Source organism: Amphiprion ocellaris, chromosome 8 (genome assembly GCF_022539595.1).
Source record: "Amphiprion ocellaris isolate individual 3 ecotype Okinawa chromosome 8, ASM2253959v1, whole genome shotgun sequence".
Classification (NCBI taxonomy): domain Eukaryota; kingdom Metazoa; phylum Chordata; class Actinopteri; family Pomacentridae; genus Amphiprion; species Amphiprion ocellaris.
In genome coordinates, this window is record NC_072773.1 from 6,419,247 (window position 1) to 6,439,387 (window position 20,141).

A 20,141-nucleotide genomic window follows, 5' to 3' on the forward strand; every position below is an offset into this window, starting at 1 on the left:
ACACGCATTTGGCTACAAAGAAATGCAGAGAAGAAGTAAGTTACCAGAAGATACTCTGCGCTGTAGTTTCGGTGATCCATACTTGGGCGAACAGCACGGCCTCTCGATGCGGCTGTGGACTTTATCCAGTGACGTCGATATCTGCCGTGTTCGGGCCGACGCCAGCGAGGAGGTGGTGGCAGATGAAGGGCGAGGCGACCAGGATTTGGAGTGTAACCCCGACCCCCTGCTGCCGGGAAGGTTTTCCGTCTGAAGCCCGATGCTGACATACTGAGCTGCAGTCTGAGTGGATCTGGTGGAGACGCCGATCGCCTGGGTGGAGAAAATAATGTGACGGAGAATGTTTTAATGTGTTTAGAGAAGGATAACATGGAATAAAGAGTGACTGTAAGAGCCACAGGAGAGATTTAAAGGAGAATATGAAGGTTTCTGTTAAATCTGCACTATGGAGAATCAGTGACCCCTTCATTTCTGTTTTTTATGTATCAGAGATACTGCAGGTCCTTCTTTCCTACTACTGTCATATATCATTTTGGTGCAACATTAACACATTCAAAGCTGTGAATTATGAATATTTTGTGCGTTTTGCTGCTGCAACATTACAAATTTCCCCACTGTGGAATTAATGAAGACTTTCAAACAAGCGGCGTAGTCACAACATTTTACCCTGTTTTCGGTGCAAATCAGCTTCTTTAAGGATTTTTTCTGAAAATTCTTGAACCGACTTGATTAAGTTTAAGCCTTTTAGGATTCAAAACTACTCAAAAATGACTTAATCGGTCGTAGAATCATAAGAGAAACTTGAATTACTTGACTCCCAGGTTCCTTGCTGGACTTCCTCTCCAGGGATGAAGAGCGAATGGCCTGGCGGACACAGTTGGTCATCTCCTTCATGTCGTCACTAAGATTGGCTGAAATCTCGCCGATCTCCAGGCTGTGGAAGGCGGACGAGGACGACATCCCATCAACCAGGCTGCCGGCCGAGCCGCCGACACCGTTGTTGATGATGCTCGGCATGGAAGTGGCCACGCAGCCGGTCCTGCTCTCCAGAAGCTCCCGGTGCTGCTTGGACAAAGAGCTCAGCCACTGTTCGTAGGAAGAAGAGAAGCAGGACGAAAGCTGTTGGTGCTGAACATCCAGAGATCCCACCGAAGCAACGCCTGCGCTGGAACCGTTCAGTCCCAGGGAGGAGCTGCCGTTCTGGGTGTGCTGCGACTCTTTGGCCTCCTGGTTCCTCCTCCGGTGTTCCATTCGTCGCACAGCAGGAGGGCTGTAGTAGATCCGGATGCCGGTTCGGTCCGGAGCAGTGAAGCTTCGCTGCACGGACTCCAGATTGAGGTGAGAGTCTGCCGAGCTGCTGCAGGAACCGCTGGGACCGTCCCAGGTCTTACAAGTGTCTGTGATCTCTGGAGTCTGGAACAAGAAACAACAGCAAAACAAAGCGTTTTCCAAAAGGTCAAGTCATTTGCAAACACATTTTAAACCACTAATTGTAAAAATGATCCACCTCATCGGTCAGGTCGGTCCAGTTCTTCCTCGTGATGTGACCCGGCTCTGGGCGGATAAAAAGAGGCGGGACAGCAAACTGGGTCTTCTCCTCCTGATTGGCTGCTCCATTGACCTCTGGACCTTCCAGTGTGGACTTGATCCTTTTCACGAATAAGAAAGAAGAAGTTATTCTCTGCAGTCAAGATAACACATTTACATTACATGAAATGTGACTTTGCACTTTAATTTATGATTAATTTGCACAGTCCTGCATGCTGAAAGTATTTTTATTACTATTTTTATTACACTTGCTTCTTATTTGTCTTGTAACACTTCCTGTCTACAGACTGACAATGCTTTTTTAATCTACATAACTATTTTATGTATTAAAACACCAAGTCAATTCCTTGCATGTGAAAACCTGTTTGGCAAGAAAACCTTTGTGATTCTGATTTACAGTCACTTTTGAGTTCTGGAAACTCAGATATTGAATGTATACTTTATCATGTTTGCCTGTGAACTCTAATACCATGCAATATAAGAGCTCTGCATTAAATCCTATGTTTACAAAGCTTCTATATTGTCAAAAAGATGAGGATTCTACTTTTGGTTAATTCTTGATGGGTAGTGGCTGCATTGCATTAAATGTACTCAAAGGAGGCACGAAATTAGGAAAATAAATTGTATTTTTGATATCAATAAACGCTCAACATGAAAAAGCTTTGAAAAAACAGAATTTATGACAGAGATGCTGCGTTCGATTACACTAAACTTCACAGACGTACTTAATAAAGTGGCCAGTGAGTGTATATTTATTTATATTTTCTAAAAACTTCCAACAAAATATAATTTTTTTCTACATATTGGACTGAGGAGGGTCTTATTTTTATTATTTTTTCTATGTTTACACCAAACTTAGATTTTTTAATACTTTTTTTTTTTTACTGTAAATACCAGCAATTTTGAACTTCAATCTTAAATACCAAAACTTTTGCACGTTATTTCTTTGACCAGCACGATTTGCATGTTCTTTTGTACATTCATGTCCTTAATCCATCTATCTATGTGTAATGATATCAACCACAATTGTGTGTTTTTAGGATTTTTTTAACTGCAGGTTCATCTACATACTGCTTTTCTATTTTTTAGGCACTGCATTTCTTATATCTAGCTAAAAACTGAGACCTTTTGTGTACAATTTCCTTCTGGATTCATAGTTTTATTTTATCTCATCGCAACCTGTAAGTTTTGAACTTTCTGAGACTGCATCAGGCTTTAAGTGTTCTTATAACAGGATTTTACTGATCCTACTTTTATTTTTTGTAAATTTTACGATTCAGATTTTCTGTTATAACTGGAAACTGCCATTTGGGGGAATGTTTTTGGTTCTTTATACCTCCTGTTATGGTATGTGGGCTATATTTATTGTATTACTACTATTTTATTATTATTTTATTACTGCTACTATGTTTATTGCTACATAAGCTGCTGCAACACTGTGAATTTCCCCTGGCGTGGGCAGAAATAAAGGACTACGTATCTCAACTTATCTTATCAAACTATTTGCCTGATGAAGGTCTACAAATGAAATGTCACACTCATAAATGAATCATGCAAGTTAGACAATATGCAGGAATCTGAATGAATTTTTCTTTCCTGCATGCCTGCTTCATGAAATAGATGTGCAAAGAGTTCCTTTAAGTTGAATCTGTTTTCTCTACTATTAAATCTAATGTGAATAACAGTGTTTTTAAGCGTTACCTTGGCGATGCTGTTCCATTAGTGATTCCAGCATCTGCAGAGGATTCGCCGCCCGACGGCTTCGACTGCGAGGACAGAGAAGAGCGTGAGTGAAAAAGGAAATGAGTGGATTTTTACAGCTTATTAGCATGTAAACGACCTGCATCATCTGCACATATTGCACATGCAGCAAGCCTTGACTTTTTTTTGTCACATCCTAGAAGACATCCACACATTCCTCTCTGTGTCACAGTCTTCCTCTGCAGCGGGTTTGATTGAGGAAGTGTTGAGTTTCTGGTGGCGTTTGTGTGCATGCAAAGACACACACACACACACACACACACACACACACACACACACACACACACACACACACACACACACACACACACACACACACACACACACACACACACACACACACACACACACACACACACACACACACACACAAACACACACACAGATGGTGGCTGCTGAGTCAGTGAGTTTCACACTGATCTCACACTCATTTCCCCTCAGAGGAAAGAGGCAGAATGAGAGGGAAAAGGACATCTGCAGATAATGTGCTCAGTTGTACTGATGCACTGATAGATTTTCACTTTCACCTGCACCTCTGCAGACCAGACTCCAAGCTGGATGTTCACAATGTATTGACACAATATAGCTTTTTTTCTTAAAGGACACATACAATGTATTAGAAGGAAAAAATGTGACTTGTTAGCTCCAACTCTGATATAACAGGCTGCTAACGTTACACTAACTGGCCTGTAGGGGGCACTGTAGTCAAATGTCAGAACACTGAGTGGTTTAACTGCATTACATGAGTGTTGTGAAACATACATGAGATTTGTGGCTGATGGAGCAGAACACAGACTCAGACAAACACAGAGTGAATTGGAAAACATGAAGACATATTTCTTGCACCAAGTTAAGAGTTTAAAACCCCAAAACATGCAGTTTATTTTTTTTTAAAAAATTGCCTAAATTACACAATTGATCTGAGCCAGAAACCGTAAAAACGGACAGAATTGTTGGATTTTGTGACTGTAACAGCTGCAGGAGGATATGATGATTTCCATTGAATCTACACAGCGGAGAACTGGTGAATCCTGGATTTCTGGTTTGGTTGTCTTAAACATGTAGGTCCATCATTTCAACTCTTTCACTGCAAATCTGCGTCGTTTAGGAATTTTTCAGACCTCCAGAAAATCCCGGAAACTACTTAATCGTCTATGATGTGCTATTCAGTTGGGGAAATGTAACTTTAAAATGGTGATTATGTTATTTTACATTACATTTTGTCTCATTGAAATACAGAAAGAATCATCAAATTTGCATTTTTTGTTCGCATTTTCAAATTCAATGAAAAACCATTGAAAAACGTAACCAAACTAAGCTGAAAATGGTGATGTCATCCAAATTTACTTTATTCTGCATAACTCAGTTAAAAATGTACCACAAATAGACAATTCACAATAACTAGATTCTGCAAAAGTAAAAAACATTCTGCACTTTCTGTTGCAACCATGAAGCCAGTAATAACTCAGCTGCAGCTAATAGTGATGTGACAAAAAATCAAGAACTTTTGGCTGAACTGCAGGTCATGTTTAGACCTTGAAGATAGGAGACTAATCTGGAAAGAAATAAAAAATGTAAATAGTGTTTAGTTTTTATTAAGTGTACATAAGAATCGTGTGTACTTGGAAAAATGTTGTACACGTGATTCCACATTTCTTCAAATTTTATAATATAAATAATAAAAAAATTAACATTAATTGAATTTGTTTTTCAGGATTCATGGTACTGTAAGAAATTTCTGAGTTCTAACAACTTCTAGTCACGGTTGTTCTGTTTCCACAGAGGTGCAGGACTGTAAACTGCAGTGAAAAATGCGCCTACAGTGAGTTCAAATGTTACAGAAGTGAAAAAACCCCACCCTGCTTAAGGTTCAGACAGTTTCTAAAAGGATTCAGACGGGATAACTCATCGTAGAGGAGGGAGACAACACACGAAAAGAAAGAGGAAAGGAATGATTGAAAAGGAGAAAGTGTGAGCAAGGAAGCACAACACACCCTCAGACTGACAACCTCAAACAAAGCAAGCCAACGGAGACCTTTAACTTCACCCTCGCTGACGTGTTGCAGCAGCGTTACAGCAGCTCTGCTGGAGTGGAATCAGCAGACAGGACTGACCATGTTTTCCAGACCAGCTCAGCTTCGACTACAGTGAGGTAATAATAACACCAGCGAGGGTTCTCCTTCCTCACATCATAGCATTAACAGCTGCGTGGTTCCTGTCAGCATCAACATAACTGTCCTGAGATTAAAGCAGCGTCTCACCACAGCAGTAAATGACCTGAGCAGAATCAAAGAGTTGCTGTTTTGCACATCAACAACCATCCATTAAGTGAAGGACTTGAGTGAAGTTTTGAGAATTGGAAAGAAGTTGCTGTGTTCAGACTATGTTAACCACCAGTGGGCGTTTTTACTCACTGTGGGCTCATTTTTCACCGCAATATAAAGTCCTGCAGCTCTATGGAGACAGAACAACCACGACTAGCAGATGGGAGAAATCAAACATGTCTTCTGTGCATTATGAGAAAGCTGTGACACCAAAAAATCATGAAAAAAAGACAAAAGTTGAATTTCCTTGATTATTTATCTAGCAAAATTTGCAAAAACCTCGATAAACCTGAAATAAATACAGCATATTTCTACTTTCCTCCAAATTTACTAATACTGGAGAAAATACATACTACACATATTTTACGATTGACATTTGTAATGTGTTTCCAGACTTGTCTCCTCTCTGCTGTGTGTAAACACAGCCTGCAGTTCAGGTCAATTCAGTGGAAAAGTGACTTTTTTAATATGACTGTTAGTCGCAGTTGAGTCACTCATGTATTCATGATTGAGGAGGAGAAGGAGTCCAGAATTTTAGATTTTTATAGAATCTGGTCAGATCAAATTATTTATTTATGGTGGATTATTAAATGCCACATGTAGAATAAAGTAGTTTCACTGAAACATGACAGAACAACATGTCACAGATGTACAAAAATTGCAGTTTTCCCTCCCGCTTACTTACACTACCAATACTGGAAAAAAGGTTGCCTCAATATATTGTAGACATTTTATTAGTTACATTTAAATGATTTTTTTTGTACTTGTCTTCAATTGGCTCTGTGTAAACACAGCATGTAGTTCAGACCAATTTAGCTAAAAATCCCTGAATTTTTACTATTTCACTACTGGTTGCAGCTGACTCACTCATAGCTTTATATTTGCATCGAGGACTGTAGAATTTTTTCTTTTTTTGAGAATCGGCTTAATCCAAACTTTATATTTTTGGTAACTTTTTAATCCAAGCACACAGAATAAAGTGACTGTGACAAAATATTTTGATTTGTCAAACTTAGATTTGGTAAATTTTCCTCTGTCACAGATGAGTAATTCAAGGACTGCTGGAAAATCCATCACTTCGTTGTGTTTTTACAGTTTCTGGATCAAACAAAGGGTGTAATTTTGATAAGTTTTAAAAGGAAACATTTTTTTCAAATCTTCTAGTAGGTTTGGGGGTTCAGATGCTTGTATTCTATCTGCTTTGTGTAAACACAGCCTGCAGTTCAGCCCAGTTCACCTGAAAGTCCTAGAAGTTTTGTCACGACTGTTCCTTGCAGCATTATTCACAGATGCACCGAGGAGTGTACAATTTTTAGTTTTTTTATAGAATCCAGTAAGCAATTTACTTTTGTCAGTGTTTTAAATAAGGCATGCAGAATGAAGTGACTTGAATGAACTTTCACAATATTCAAGCTTAGATTTGGATAATTTTCCCAACTGAACTGCATGTCACAGATGAGTAGTTCAAGAACTGTTGCAAAGTTGAAAATCCAAGCAATTTTCCTATTTTTACAGTGTCTCACTCTGACAAATGGTGTAATTTTGGCAATTTATAATATAAAACATGCCTTTCAAACCTGTTGGTGGGTTTGGAGGTTTAGATGCATGTATCCTATCTGCTCTGTGTAAACACAGTCTGCAGTTCAATCCAGTTCACCAGAAAATCCTAGATTTTTTTGTCACATGACTGTTAGTCACAGCCAAGTCAGTCATGACTAACAGTTGTGTCGAGAAATTTAGAATTTTTTTAAAAACTGAATTTAGTTTATGCAAACAATTTATTTTTGGCACATTTTCAGATAACGCATGCAGAATAAAGTGATTTCAATAAACTATCACAATTTTCAAATTTAAATTTGGATAATTTTCCCGACTGAACTGCAAGTCACAGATGAGTAGTTCAAGGACTGTTGGAAAGTTGAAAATCCAAGGAATTTTCCTATTTTTACGGTTACTTTCTCTGATAATTGGTGTAATTTTAGCAAATTTTAAAAATAAAACACACCTCTAAAACCTGCTGGTTGGTTGGGGGTTCAAATACTTGTGTCCTATTGGCTATACGTAAACAGTCTTCAGTTCAGCCCAGTGCACCTAAAAATTCTTGAATTTTTGTCACAAGACTATTGGTCACAGCTGTGTCAATCATGACTTCACGGTTATGCTGAGAAATTTAGAATGTTTTGTTAAATAAATGGTAAAAGGTGTAATTTTGGTGATTTTTTAAAAGAAAACACGCCTTTCCAACCACTTTTAGGGTCCAGATGGTTAAAAACAGAGCAAACACACTCACACACACACACACACATTTGACTGAATGACTCAGTATACTTTCATGTCCTCCTTATCTCAGACACACACCCTCATCTTCCTCCATCCCATAATAATGTGACATTTCCAGTGTGTCCTACCTTCGGCTGAGCTGTGGCCTCCCTCAGTCTCTGCTCCCACTGAGCTCTTTCCTGGCTGAACCTCTCCAGCAGCTCCAGCTTCTCTCTGCCCCAGTTTCTCTCCCCGATCTGAAGCTGATCGGAGCACAGAAGACGACAACATTCAAATGTGAAACACACAATAAAACAGTTTCATGCTTTTAGCATTTTAAACTGGACATGTTTCTCAATCACAAGTTAAAAAATCTGTATCTAAGAGCTTAAACCAGCTGTTTTACATCTAGTTTTCTGTTGATTGTTACTAGTTGACCCTAATTTTGGAAATCTATTTACAGGATTAAAGATGAATTTACAGTCATTTTGTGTTTCGTGATCATTTTTGCTGTTGTTTTATGTCTCTTTATGGTTATTTTGGGTCTTTATGTCTGTTCTTTGTGATCGTTTGTGTCTCTTTCTGCTGGTTGTCCTTGTTGCTTAATACCTCCACATCTACCTGCTTGGTCAGGTCCATCACGGCAGCGTAGGACTCGGCCAGGAGGTGCTGATGTTCCTCACGTTCCCTCTTCAGCGCCACCTTCAGGTCCGGAGGGTCCAGCGCATCAGTGCAGGACAGAGAAGCTGCTGCTTTTCCTGCTTTGGTCTCGAGCTGGAAGGAGAAAGACGAAGAGATCATAGCAAATTTAAAGTTCAAATTGTAATTGTCTCAATATTGTTGGATAATGTTGGATAAATTAATACAGTTTGAAAAGGCAGCGTAAAAATGAACAATATTTTATGAGAAAACTCCACAGTTTGACTCCATTTTTCTCTTTTGAGTAAAATGAGGTTAATGACGGAAATATTTTAGTGTTGCTCTTTGGGATTATATATTATACTTTGTCATTTTAGCCAGGATTTGGACTATTTTTGAGTCAGCTTTGGATAAATTAGGAGTAATTTTGGTCAATTTCTGATTTATTTGGATTGATTATATGTTTTTTTAAGGCATTCTAAATAATTTTGAACTATTTTGGACTCAGTTTGGACAAAGTATAAACAACTTTGGTAATTTTTTGAGTCATTTTAATAACATTTTCAGTCATTTTGGATGAATTATGAATTTTTGCACAGTTTTTCAGGCATTCTGAATAATCTTTAGTCATTCTGGACAAATTATAAGTTACTTTCAGACAATTTTTGAGTCCGTTTGGACAGATTTGGAGTAATTTTGGTCATTTTTGAGTCATATTGATCAATTCTTCCGTCATTTTGGATAGATTATGCCATTTTGAACTGTTTTTGAGTAATCTTGGACAATTTTTGAGTTATGTAAATTAATTTTTTATTGATTTTGGACCGATTATGTGATTTTGAACCGTTTTTAAGGCATTCTGAACCATTTTTTGAGTCATTTCTAACTATTTAGGGGTCAGTTTGGACGAATCATGAATAATTAATTTGTGCTATTTTTAGTAATTCCAATCAAATTTCAAATCAAAATTTCAGTCAAAAATAATTTTTTTTCAGACATTCTGGATCATTTTTAGTCATTCTGGAAGAAATATAAATTTTGACCATTTTTGAGTCAGTCTGGATCATTTGTGAGTCATATTTTACAATTTAGGAGCAATTTTGAGTTGTACTGATCAATTCTTCAGTCATTTTGGACAAATAATGTGCATTTGAGCCATTTTTGAGTAATCCTGGACAATTTCTGAGTCATTTTGGACCAATTCTAAGTAATTTTGGACCATTTGTGAGCAATCCTGAACAATTTTTGAGTCATATTGATCAATTCTTGAGACATTTTGAACCATTTTGAGTCATTTTGTACCATTTTTGATTAATTTTGATCAATTTTTAAGTAAATTTTGACCGCTTATTTGATATTGAACCATTTTTAAGGCATTGCGAACCACTTTAAATCATTTCTGAACAAGGTGAAGGTTTTGTGTCAATTTGTAAACATGGGGCTCACAAAACCTATAGCAGTCTTATTTTGGAAGAAACAAACAACCTAGATTGTTCTTTGGTATTTAGTTTATTTCCACACCAACAGCTGCAGAGTTGAACAAACACACTGTTATTAGTATTTCTCCTGAATCCAGCTATGACTCATTTGAGATCTTTGTAAAGGGAAGTCCCAGCTCTCCTTTACTTCCAGTTTCTGTATTTCCTCTCCTAAATCCTCCCAGTTGTTCCTCCTCTCTGCTTTCAGGCTTATAACCCTTCATCACCCTTTTTTTCCCTGCTTCCTCACCCTCTATTTTGAGCTCTCTCACCCCATTTTTCACTCTCCATGAATTTGGCCTGCTGTCACCGAACCCGTAGGTGGGATCGCTTGAAATTTTTATGAGCAGTTCTGCCTTTTTTCTGTTTTTCCTCTGAGGCGAAACACCGGCGGGTCCATCGGTTTGACAAACAGGCGAAAGCAGCTGCACATCCCAGACCCATCAATCCTCTTCCAGACTACCGTCCAAATATGGCGCTAATGGAAATGTCGGGCGGCCAATCACAGCATAACACAGTCAGGCTCCCGTCTCCAACGGCAACGCATATTTAGTCATTAATGATGGACGCGGCCTAACAAGCTCCGCGTCTTAACGAGGTTCAGTGCTGAGGCAGTTTTCCTGGATGACTGGCATTTACTGGTGGATCAGAGTCGCCTCGCTCACGACTCCATGCTCACGATTAAGAGGGTTAATTACATCTATTTATTTGACTAAAACATCAAAACAAAAGCCAGCTGTACATTTATTAATTCAGTTATACAACAATAACCCTGTCAACACCCCACTGCTGCTTTAAGAGGAAAAATCCTTGTAAAAATGACAGAAAATTGAAGTATTTGTAAATTCACGATATTTTTTTTCCACTTGTTTTCTTCAAGTTTCCATAGAGAAGCAACTAAAGAAAGTATTAATGGAAACAATCAGTTATCTTGGACCATTTTTGAGTAATTTTAGACCATTTTTAGTCCGTTTTGACATATCATGAATTATTCTGGTCAACTTTTATTCATTTGATACATTTTTCAGTCATTTTGGACCATTTTTTGTTTGTTTACACAGATTCTGAATAATTTCGGACCATCTGTTTGTAATTTTAGACCATTTTTGAGTCCGTTTAGACAAATTAGGAGTAATTTTAAATTATTTTCCAGTCATTTTGAATCATGTTTGTCATTTTCATGAATATTTCAGTCATTTTGGACAAATTCCGAACAATTTTGGATCATTTATGATTAAATTACAAATGACAAATTATGAGTAAATTTCGACCATTAGTGAGTAATCTTAAATCATTTTTGAGTCATTTTAGACAATTTCTGAGTCCGTTTGGACAAATCATGAATAATTCTGGTAAACTTTTGAGCCATTTGATGCATTTCTAAGTCATTTTGGGCCATTTCACGTTAGATTAATTTTGAAGCAGCTGTGTGTACTTTTGGACCAATTTTTAAGTAATGCAGTAATTTTACACCATTTTTGAGTCAGTTTGGACAAATTTTCCAGGTATTCTGAACTGATTTTAGACCGATTTTGTGATTGTGAATCATTTCAAAGGCATTCTGAACCATTTTTGAGTCATTTTTATCCATTTTGGACTCAGATTGGACTAATTTTGAAAAAATTTGGTTATTTTTTGTGTCATTTCATTCAAATTTTCTGTAATTTTGGATAAAATATAGCCTTTCAGGCATTCTGAATCATTTTTAGTCATTCTGGACAAATTATAATTTATTTTTGGACCAATTCTTAGTCATTTTGGACAGATTATGTGATTTTTAACCATTTTTAAAGCATTCTGAACAATTTTTGGAATCATTTTGAACTATTTAGGAGTCAGTTTGGACAAATTCTGAATAATTTGGATAATTTTTTGAGTCATTTTTATCCAATTTTCTATGATTTTGGATGAATTATTAATTTTTATAAGGCATTCTGAATCTTTTCTAGTCATACTAAAGAAATTCGAAATTGTTTTTGGACCATGGAGGAAAGTTCTATCATCAGATGAAACAAAAAATAATTTCTTTGGCCACAAAGAGCGGAAAGAGAGAGTATGAGGCCTTTAGCCCCAAGAACACCAAATCTGCTATCAAGCATGGAGGTGGCAGTCCTTTACACAAAGTAAATAAAATAATGAAGAAGGAGGCTTGCCTCCACATTCTGCAGGAAAACCTACAATATTTCACCAGATGATCATCATAACAAGGAAAACATAGGCCTACGGTGTATGTTGTGCTAATTAGGGCAGCATTTTATTATCCAGCAGCAGTTTTCCTGCTTTAATAACAGAAAAAATCAATGTTTTCTGTGAAAGTTATCTTTACCAGCTGTTATTCTAGGCCAAGCAGCAAACCAACACTCCTGAGAGACGAGACATGAGCCAGGTTTATAAATAAAAACAGCCTAGATTATATAATACATAGGGATGACACAGATTTAAATATAGTATGTAAACAGCTGACTGCCTTGTAGTCGCTGTTTCGTTCTTGTTCACTTGTCTGACACCAAACAGAGAAATAGATGTAAATAAAGACCAGCTTTATTGGGGAATTGGTTGTATCAAAATGCAATATATTTGAGTAATTTTGGACCTTTTGAGAGTTAATTTGGCCAAATTCTGAATAATTTTGACAATTTTAATCAGTTTTCAGTAATGTTGAATGAACTATGTAACTTTTAACCATTTTTTCAAGCACTCTGAACCATTTTTTGGTCATTTTTGGACAACTTATGATTCATTTTGGACCATTTTTGTGTCGTTTAGACAGATTCTAAGTAATTTTGGTCAGTTTTTGAGTAGTTCTGAATTATTTTCCAGGCATTCTGAACCATTCTGGAGTCATCTTCATGCATTTCTCAGCCATTTTATACAAATTCTGAATAATTCTGGGCAACTTTTGAGCCATTTGATGCATTTTCAAGTCCCTTTGGACCATTTCTGGGTCATTTTTGGACCATTTTAAAACTAATTTAGACAGATTCTGTGTAATTTTCGACCATCTGTGTGTCATTTTGGACCATTCTTGAGTCATTTTGGACAAATTATGAACAATTTTGAACCATTTTTGAGTAATTTTAGACTACTTATGAGTAAGTTTTAGACAAATTATGAGGAAGTTTCAACCATTTGTGAGTAATCTTGGAGCCTTTTTGAGTGATTTTAGATCATTTTTGAGTACGTTTGGACAAATTATGAGTAATTGTGGTCAACTTTTGGGTCATTTGATGCATTTTTTAGTCATTTTGGACCATTCCTGAGTCATTTTTGGACAATGTTTAGACAGATTATGTGTAATTTCAGACCACCTTTGTGTCATTCTGAACCATTTTTGAGCCATTTTCATGGATTTTTCTGTCATTTTGGACAATTTAAGAATAATTTTGGACCATTTTTGAGTCATTTTAGACCATTTGTGAGTAAGTTTACACAAAGTATAAGTAACCTTGGACAATTTTTGAGTCATTTTTGACCATTTCTGAGTCTGTTTGGACGAATTATGAATAACTGTGGTCAACTTTTGTGCCATTTGATGCATTTTCGAGTCATTTTGGACCATTTCTGAGTCATTTTAGTTCATTTAGACAGATTCTGCCTAATTTTCGACTATCTGTGTGTAATTTTGGACCATTTTTGAGTCAGCTTGGACAAATTCTAAAAAAATTCTGGTCAATTTCTGAGTCATTTTGATGCATTTTTCAGTCATTTTGGACAAATTATGTTTCATATTTCAGGCATTCTGAGCCATCTTATAATGATTTTTGAAGTCTTTTTTATTTTGTAAAGGTTTTGAAGCAATTTGTAACCATAGAGCTCTCAAGAATTATAGGACTCATTATCTGGTCAGTTGTATGAAAGAAATAACCTAGTTAGCCTTTCACATAAGAGAACAATGCTGAGTTGCACTTTAATGCATCAGCTGTCATCATCCTGATGTGGTTCAAACAGACGTGATGAATGAAAGATCAGAGCTTCCAGCTGCTCAGTCTGTTATGATGGAGGTGGCAGGTGTTCGTAACACGTCCTGCAGTCACGATGGATGACTGATGAAGACAGAAAATAAAGCAGCAGCGTCGTCGTTGCTTTCAGGCCTCTGGATCTCCCTCCTGCTTCACTGACGATGTTTGTTTATTAGGCTGAACGGCAAAGATAACTTCCTGTCCAGCTGTTTGACGAGTGGGACGCAGTTTGAAATTGAGTTGACCGGTTCATCGGAGCAACAGCTGGAGGAGTGCAACACCAGACACGCACACACACACACACACACACACACACACACACACACACACACACACACACACACACACACACACACACACACACACACACACACACACACACACACACACACACACACACACACACACACAGGCTGACACACACAGGCACACACACACACACACACACAGGCAGACACATACACAAACACAAACTGTGTGCGTTTTCTGAATGCATGAAGCTTTATATAAAACACAAGACTATAAAAATAAAACTCCTTTGTTGAAATTGCTGTTTTTTCAGGAGACTAGTCCTAAACTTGTATTGTATTTTGTCTTTTAGCGTACAACAGTGAATGACTTTAGGAGGCTGAATACATTCGCCGTTGATTAGATGTTCAAAAGTATGTCATGCTTTTTGTAGTAACCACACCAGTCATGGGAAAATATTCTTTTAGACCACTTTTTGCAACATTCTGGTCAATTTTTGAGGCATTTTTAAGGATTTTTCAGTAATTTAGTAATTTTGGACGAATTATGAATACTTTTGGACCATTTATGAGTCATTTTGACCATTTATGAGTAGTTTCCACAAACTATGAGGAGTTTTGGACCATTTATGAGTAAGTTTAGACAAACTATGAGTTATTTTGGATCATTTGTGAGTGATTTTAAATCGTTTTTGTATATCATGAAACAAAAAGCATTGATTGGATGTTTTCAAGTTCAAAAGCATGTTATGCATTTTGGAAGAACCATACAAATCATGGGAAAATGTCATTTTAGGCCAAATTTTGCATCATTCTAGTAAATTTTTCCGGATTTTTCAGTAATTTTGGACCATTTCTGAACCATTCTGGACCATTTATAAGTAGTTTCGACAAACTATGAGGAGTTTTGGACCATTTATGAATAAGTTTAGACAAACTTAGAGTAATTTTGGACCACTTATTAGTCATTTTGGATCATTTCTGAGTAAGCTTAGACGAACTATGGGTAATGTTTGACAATTTGTGAGTAATCTTGGACCATTTTTGAGTGATTTTAGACCATTTTTGTATATAATAATAATAAAAAGTGTTGATTAGATGGCAAGTTCAACAGTATGTGCTGGCTTTTGAAGTGAGCACACAAGTAATGTGATAATGTAATTGTAATAGACCACATTTTGCATTATTTTGGTAAATTTTTGAGCCATTTCCATGAATTTTTTTTAGCCATTTTGGACAAATTCTGAAGAATTTTGGACCATTTATGTGAAAGTTTAGACAAACTATGAGTTATTTTGGATCATTTGTGAGTGATTTTAAATCATTTTTGTATATCATGAAACAAAAAGCGTTGATTGGATGTTTTCAAGTTCAAAAGCATGTTATGCATTTTGGAAGAACCATACAAATCATGGGAAAATGTTATTTTAGACAAAATTTTGCATCATTCTAGTAAATTTTTCTGGATTTTTCAGTAATTTTGGACCATTTCTGAACCATTCTGGACCATTTATGAGAAAGTTTAGACAAACTATGAATAATTTTGGACCATTTTTGAGTGATTTTAGACCATTTTGTATATAATAAAAAAAAAGAAATTTTAATTGGATGTTTTCAAGTTGAAAAGTGTGCTATGCATTTTGTAGTAACCACACGTCATGATAAAATGTAATTTTAGACCAAAGTTTGCATCATTTTGGTCAATTTTTTAGCTATTTTCATGGATTTTTGAGTCATTTTGGACAAATTATGAGTAATATTGGACCATTTTTGAGTCATTTTGGACCATTTTTGTATATACTAAAACAGAAAGTGTTGATTGGATGTTTTAAGTTTCAAAAATATGTTATACATTTTGTAGTGACCACACAAGGTCATGGGAAAATGTCATTTTAGACCAAATTTTGCATCATTTTGGTCAATTTCTGGGCCATATTTGACACATATTGGAAAAATTGCGTCAATTTAAATAATTTTTAGTCCATTCTTGAGTTACTTTGGACAAATTTTGAAAAATCTGTTCAATTTCTGAGCTTTTTTTGAAACAAATTATGTCAATTTTTTACAATTTTTAGACCATTCATGTGTTCATTTGGGCCAATTTTGAATAATATGTTCATTTTGAGCTATTTTTGAGAAAAATTATGTTATTTTGAACCATTTCCAAATATTTTATTAACTTTTTCTTTTTCATTTTCTAAAGGTTTGGACGTATATATAAAATATAATAACATAGTAGAAGAATATTCACTAAGGGACCAGAAATGAGAACACATTAAAAGGCTTTTTTTTTTTAATTGCCAAATGCTAGCAGGCCTCTCAGTCTTCTCTCTTTTATCTCCTTTTTTTCTTTCCCTCTCAGTTACTGAGCGGCAGCAGCACACAGGCAGAGCTCCATCTCTGAGGCTGTTAATTAACACTATTACTGCCTTGGCTGCTGTTACAAGACAGACACAGAGACAATGAGGAGGAGGAAACATTAAAACCATTAATCACCATCTGGAAGATGAAACAGAAAGACAAGAGAGGTTCAGGGTTGGACAAATAAACCACTTGACGGATGGAAAAGTAGGAATTGTCCCCGTCATCAGTTTTAAAATAAAAAAGCTTTGGAGCAGAAACACCAGAAATAATTCAATTTTTATGTGCAGGTTGAACTTAAACTGTCCGGATACAAGCAAGAAAGTGTCCTGCAGCAAAGAGTAGCTTGTTCTAGCTGCACTAATTTATTGAAATTTTACAGAACATTCCCACCACGTTCATTTTTCCTCTAGTCCTGCATTCCAAATTTCATACGTTTTTACTTTAGGTCAATGTCTGAGTCATTTTGACAAATTTTTCAGGCATTCGGAATCATTTTTGAGTCATTTTGAACAAATTGACTCATACTAAACAACTTGTGAGTCATTTTGATCCAATTTTTGAGTCATTTTGGATGAATTATGTCAGTTTGAACCATATTTGAGTCAATTTGGATACAGTTTGGAGTCTTTTTAATCAATTGGTTATTAACTTTGGATTAATTATATAATTTTGAACCATTTTTCAGGCATTTTGAACCATTTTTGTGTGAGTTTGAACAAATTCTAAATGATTTAGGTCCATTTTTGAGTCATTTTGATCCCTTTTTGCATCATTTTGGACAAACTGTCAGAACCATTTTTTGTCAATTTGGGTACTTTTTGGAGTGTTTTTGATGTATTTTGGTGTCTTTTTGATCAACTTGTTTGTAAATTTGGACAAATTATGTCATTTGAACACCTTGTGAGTCATTTTGATCCATTTTCAGGCATTTTCAACAAGTTATGTCAGTTCGGATGGATTCTGAGTCAGGTTGGATTTATTCTGGAGTCTTTTTGATCCATTTTGGAGTCCTTTTGTTCATTTTGTTAGTAACTTTGGACAAATTATGTAATTTAGAATCATTATCAGGCATTGTTAACCATTTTTGTGTGGGTTTGGACATATTATAAATGATTTAGGTTTGTGTTTAAGTTATTTTGATGCATTGTGGAGTCTTTTGTAATCAATTTGGTCATAACTTTGGACAAATTATGTCACTTTGAACCATTTTAGAATCAAGTTGGATAAATATTGGAGTCTTTTTGCTGAATTTGTTAGTCACTTTGGACAAATTATGTCATTTTGAGCCTTTTTCAGGCATTTTGAACCATTTCTGTGTAAGATTGGACAAATTATAAATGATTTAAGTGCATTTTGAGTCATATTGATCAAATACTGACCCATTTTGAACAACTTTTGAGTCATTTTGATCCAATTTTTGAGTCATTTTGGATCCACTTTGGAGTCTTTTATAATCACTTTGTTCATAACTTTGGATAAACTATGTCATTTTGAACCATTTTTGAGTCAATTTGATAAATGTCTTTTTCATCCATATTGGAGTCCTTTTGCTCAATTTGTTAGTAATTTTGAGCAAATTCTGTCATTTTGAACCATTTTTCAGGCATTTTGAACCATTTTTGTGTGAGTTTGGACTTATTATTAATCATTTAGGTCCATTTTTGAGTCATTTTGAAAAAATTTAGTCATTTTGAACAACTTGTGAGTCATTTGAATCCAGTTTTTGAGTAATTTCGGATCCATTTTGAAGTCTTTTTGATCCATTTTGGAGTCTGTTTTAATCGGTTTGTTTGGACAGATACATTTTTCAGGCATTTTGAAACATTTTTGTGTCAGTTTGGACAAATGATGTCTTTCTGGCGCCACACGAGTGGCAGCCTTCTGCAGCAGTTCTCGTGAGCATTTCTTTTTCTCTACTTAACCAACCTATTAAACCTTTTTTTAAGAAGTACTTTCTGTGGTATCACTGTTGCTGGCATAGCAGTGCACCATAAACACCACATCTGCTGAGCTTGCAGAATAGTGCTATTTCCATATCCAGAAACTGGACGCTCTGAACTAGTACCATGTATGTTTTCTGTTTATTTTTATTTTTATACTGACATTGTTTGAACCCTCCCCTTTGCTGCTGTACTAATACACTGTGTGATTAATAAAGGCGTATTGTATCGTAGTAAGAAATAAAAGATTAGGATAAATTCTGTGCTCATAAGCTGTTTCAGGCAGTTCTTTCTCCTCCCTACCTGAGTGATGAGGCTCTTCAGTTCGGTCCTCTCCACCTCCCATGATGCTTTGGCCTTTGCGAACTGCTGAGTGAGTTCCTGGGAGCCTTGTCTCTCCTGCCGCAGCTCCCCGCTCAGGTCCTGCAGCGCCACCTTCAGGTCTGCCAGAGTGCTGCTCACAGCGCTGGACTGCAGGTAAACACAGGTGATCTCTGTCAGGGTGTGTGTGATTGTGTGTTTGTGGTAAGTGAGTGTTTATGTGTCAGCCTGCCCTGCCTTTATTCTGGGACTGAGCGGCTGCTCATCTGCGGAGCTCCTCTTGTCAGTCTGGTGGCTTGGACTCGGCAGGTTTTCCTCCTCCAGCAGCAGGTAAAGATCCTTCAGGCTGTTCATCTAAAGAGTCAAACAATGTATCTTTAATAATGTACATCCATGTACAACATTTACACTTTGGAAGTCACTCCTTTTCCCCAATTGTAGTCATTTATGTTTCCTATGTGGTGCTTTGGCTGATTAACCCTTTGAATTATTATTATTTGTTTTCTTCTGTCACATTTTTGCTCATCGTGGGCTCATTTTTTTTTCTTTTTTTTACTGCAATATAAAGTTCTGCACCTCTATGAAAACAGAACAACCACAGCTGGCAGTAGAGAGAACTCAAAAATGCCCTCTGTGTAGCATAACAAAGTTATAATGCCATAAATCATCAAAAAGTTGTGTTTTTTTGTATTTTATTTTGCAACAATTGAAATAATCTCAAATCAGCATGAGCAACATTTGTTGACATGTCGATTGGTGTTAAAAATACTAGACAGACTCTAATACACTATATTTAACTTCTGACAGTTTTAATTTGTTTCTATATTTGTGTCCCGTCTGCTCTGCGTAAACATAGTCTGCAGTTCAGCTGAGTTCCACTGAAAATCCTTTAATTGTTGACACATTACTATTGATCACAGTTGAGTTACTAATAGCTTCTTAGTTGCGCAGAGGAATGAAGAATTATTTTTTACAGAATTTACCCAATGCAGTTACTTCATTTTCGATTTTGATGAAATATCCCATTTGGTTACATTTTCTGAACCATTTTTGAGTCATTTTGGACAAATTATGAGTCATTCTGAACCATTTTAAAAATAATTTGTACATTTTCTTTTCATTTTGTAAAAGTTTCAAGGCTATTTGTAAGCACAGAGCTCACAAAACATACAGGAATAGTATAAAACGATTTTAATGAAATATCCCAATTTCAAGCTTAGCTTTGGTTACATTTTCTAACATAACATCCTGTCACTAATGAGTAGTTGAAGGACTGTGTTTAAAAATGTAAGGATTTATT

At 36.2% G+C, this 20,141-nt stretch overlaps 1 protein-coding gene across 4 annotated transcripts in view; it reads right to left on the reverse strand.

Moving 5' to 3' along the window:
* soga1 (suppressor of glucose, autophagy associated 1) overlaps positions 1–20,141 on the reverse strand; it is a 160,833-nt gene that overhangs the window by 9,409 nt on the left and 131,283 nt on the right. For 2 of the 4 annotated variants that reach the window (XM_055012698.1, XM_055012697.1), the window contains exons 14-21: positions 19,079–19,195; positions 18,824–18,991; positions 8,502–8,666; positions 8,042–8,155; positions 3,250–3,314; positions 1,508–1,649; positions 811–1,413; positions 45–312 (exon numbers count right to left, since the gene is read on the reverse strand). In XM_055012698.1, the coding sequence (XP_054868673.1) occupies positions 45–312; positions 811–1,413; positions 1,508–1,649; positions 3,250–3,314; positions 8,042–8,155; positions 8,502–8,666; positions 18,824–18,991; positions 19,079–19,195 (1,642 nt within the window). The remainder of the gene's footprint in view (positions 1–44; positions 313–810; positions 1,414–1,507; positions 1,650–3,249; positions 3,315–8,041; positions 8,156–8,501; positions 8,667–18,823; positions 18,992–19,078; positions 19,196–20,141) is intronic. The other 2 variants (XM_055012699.1, XM_023270756.3) reach the window with 2 other exon arrangements.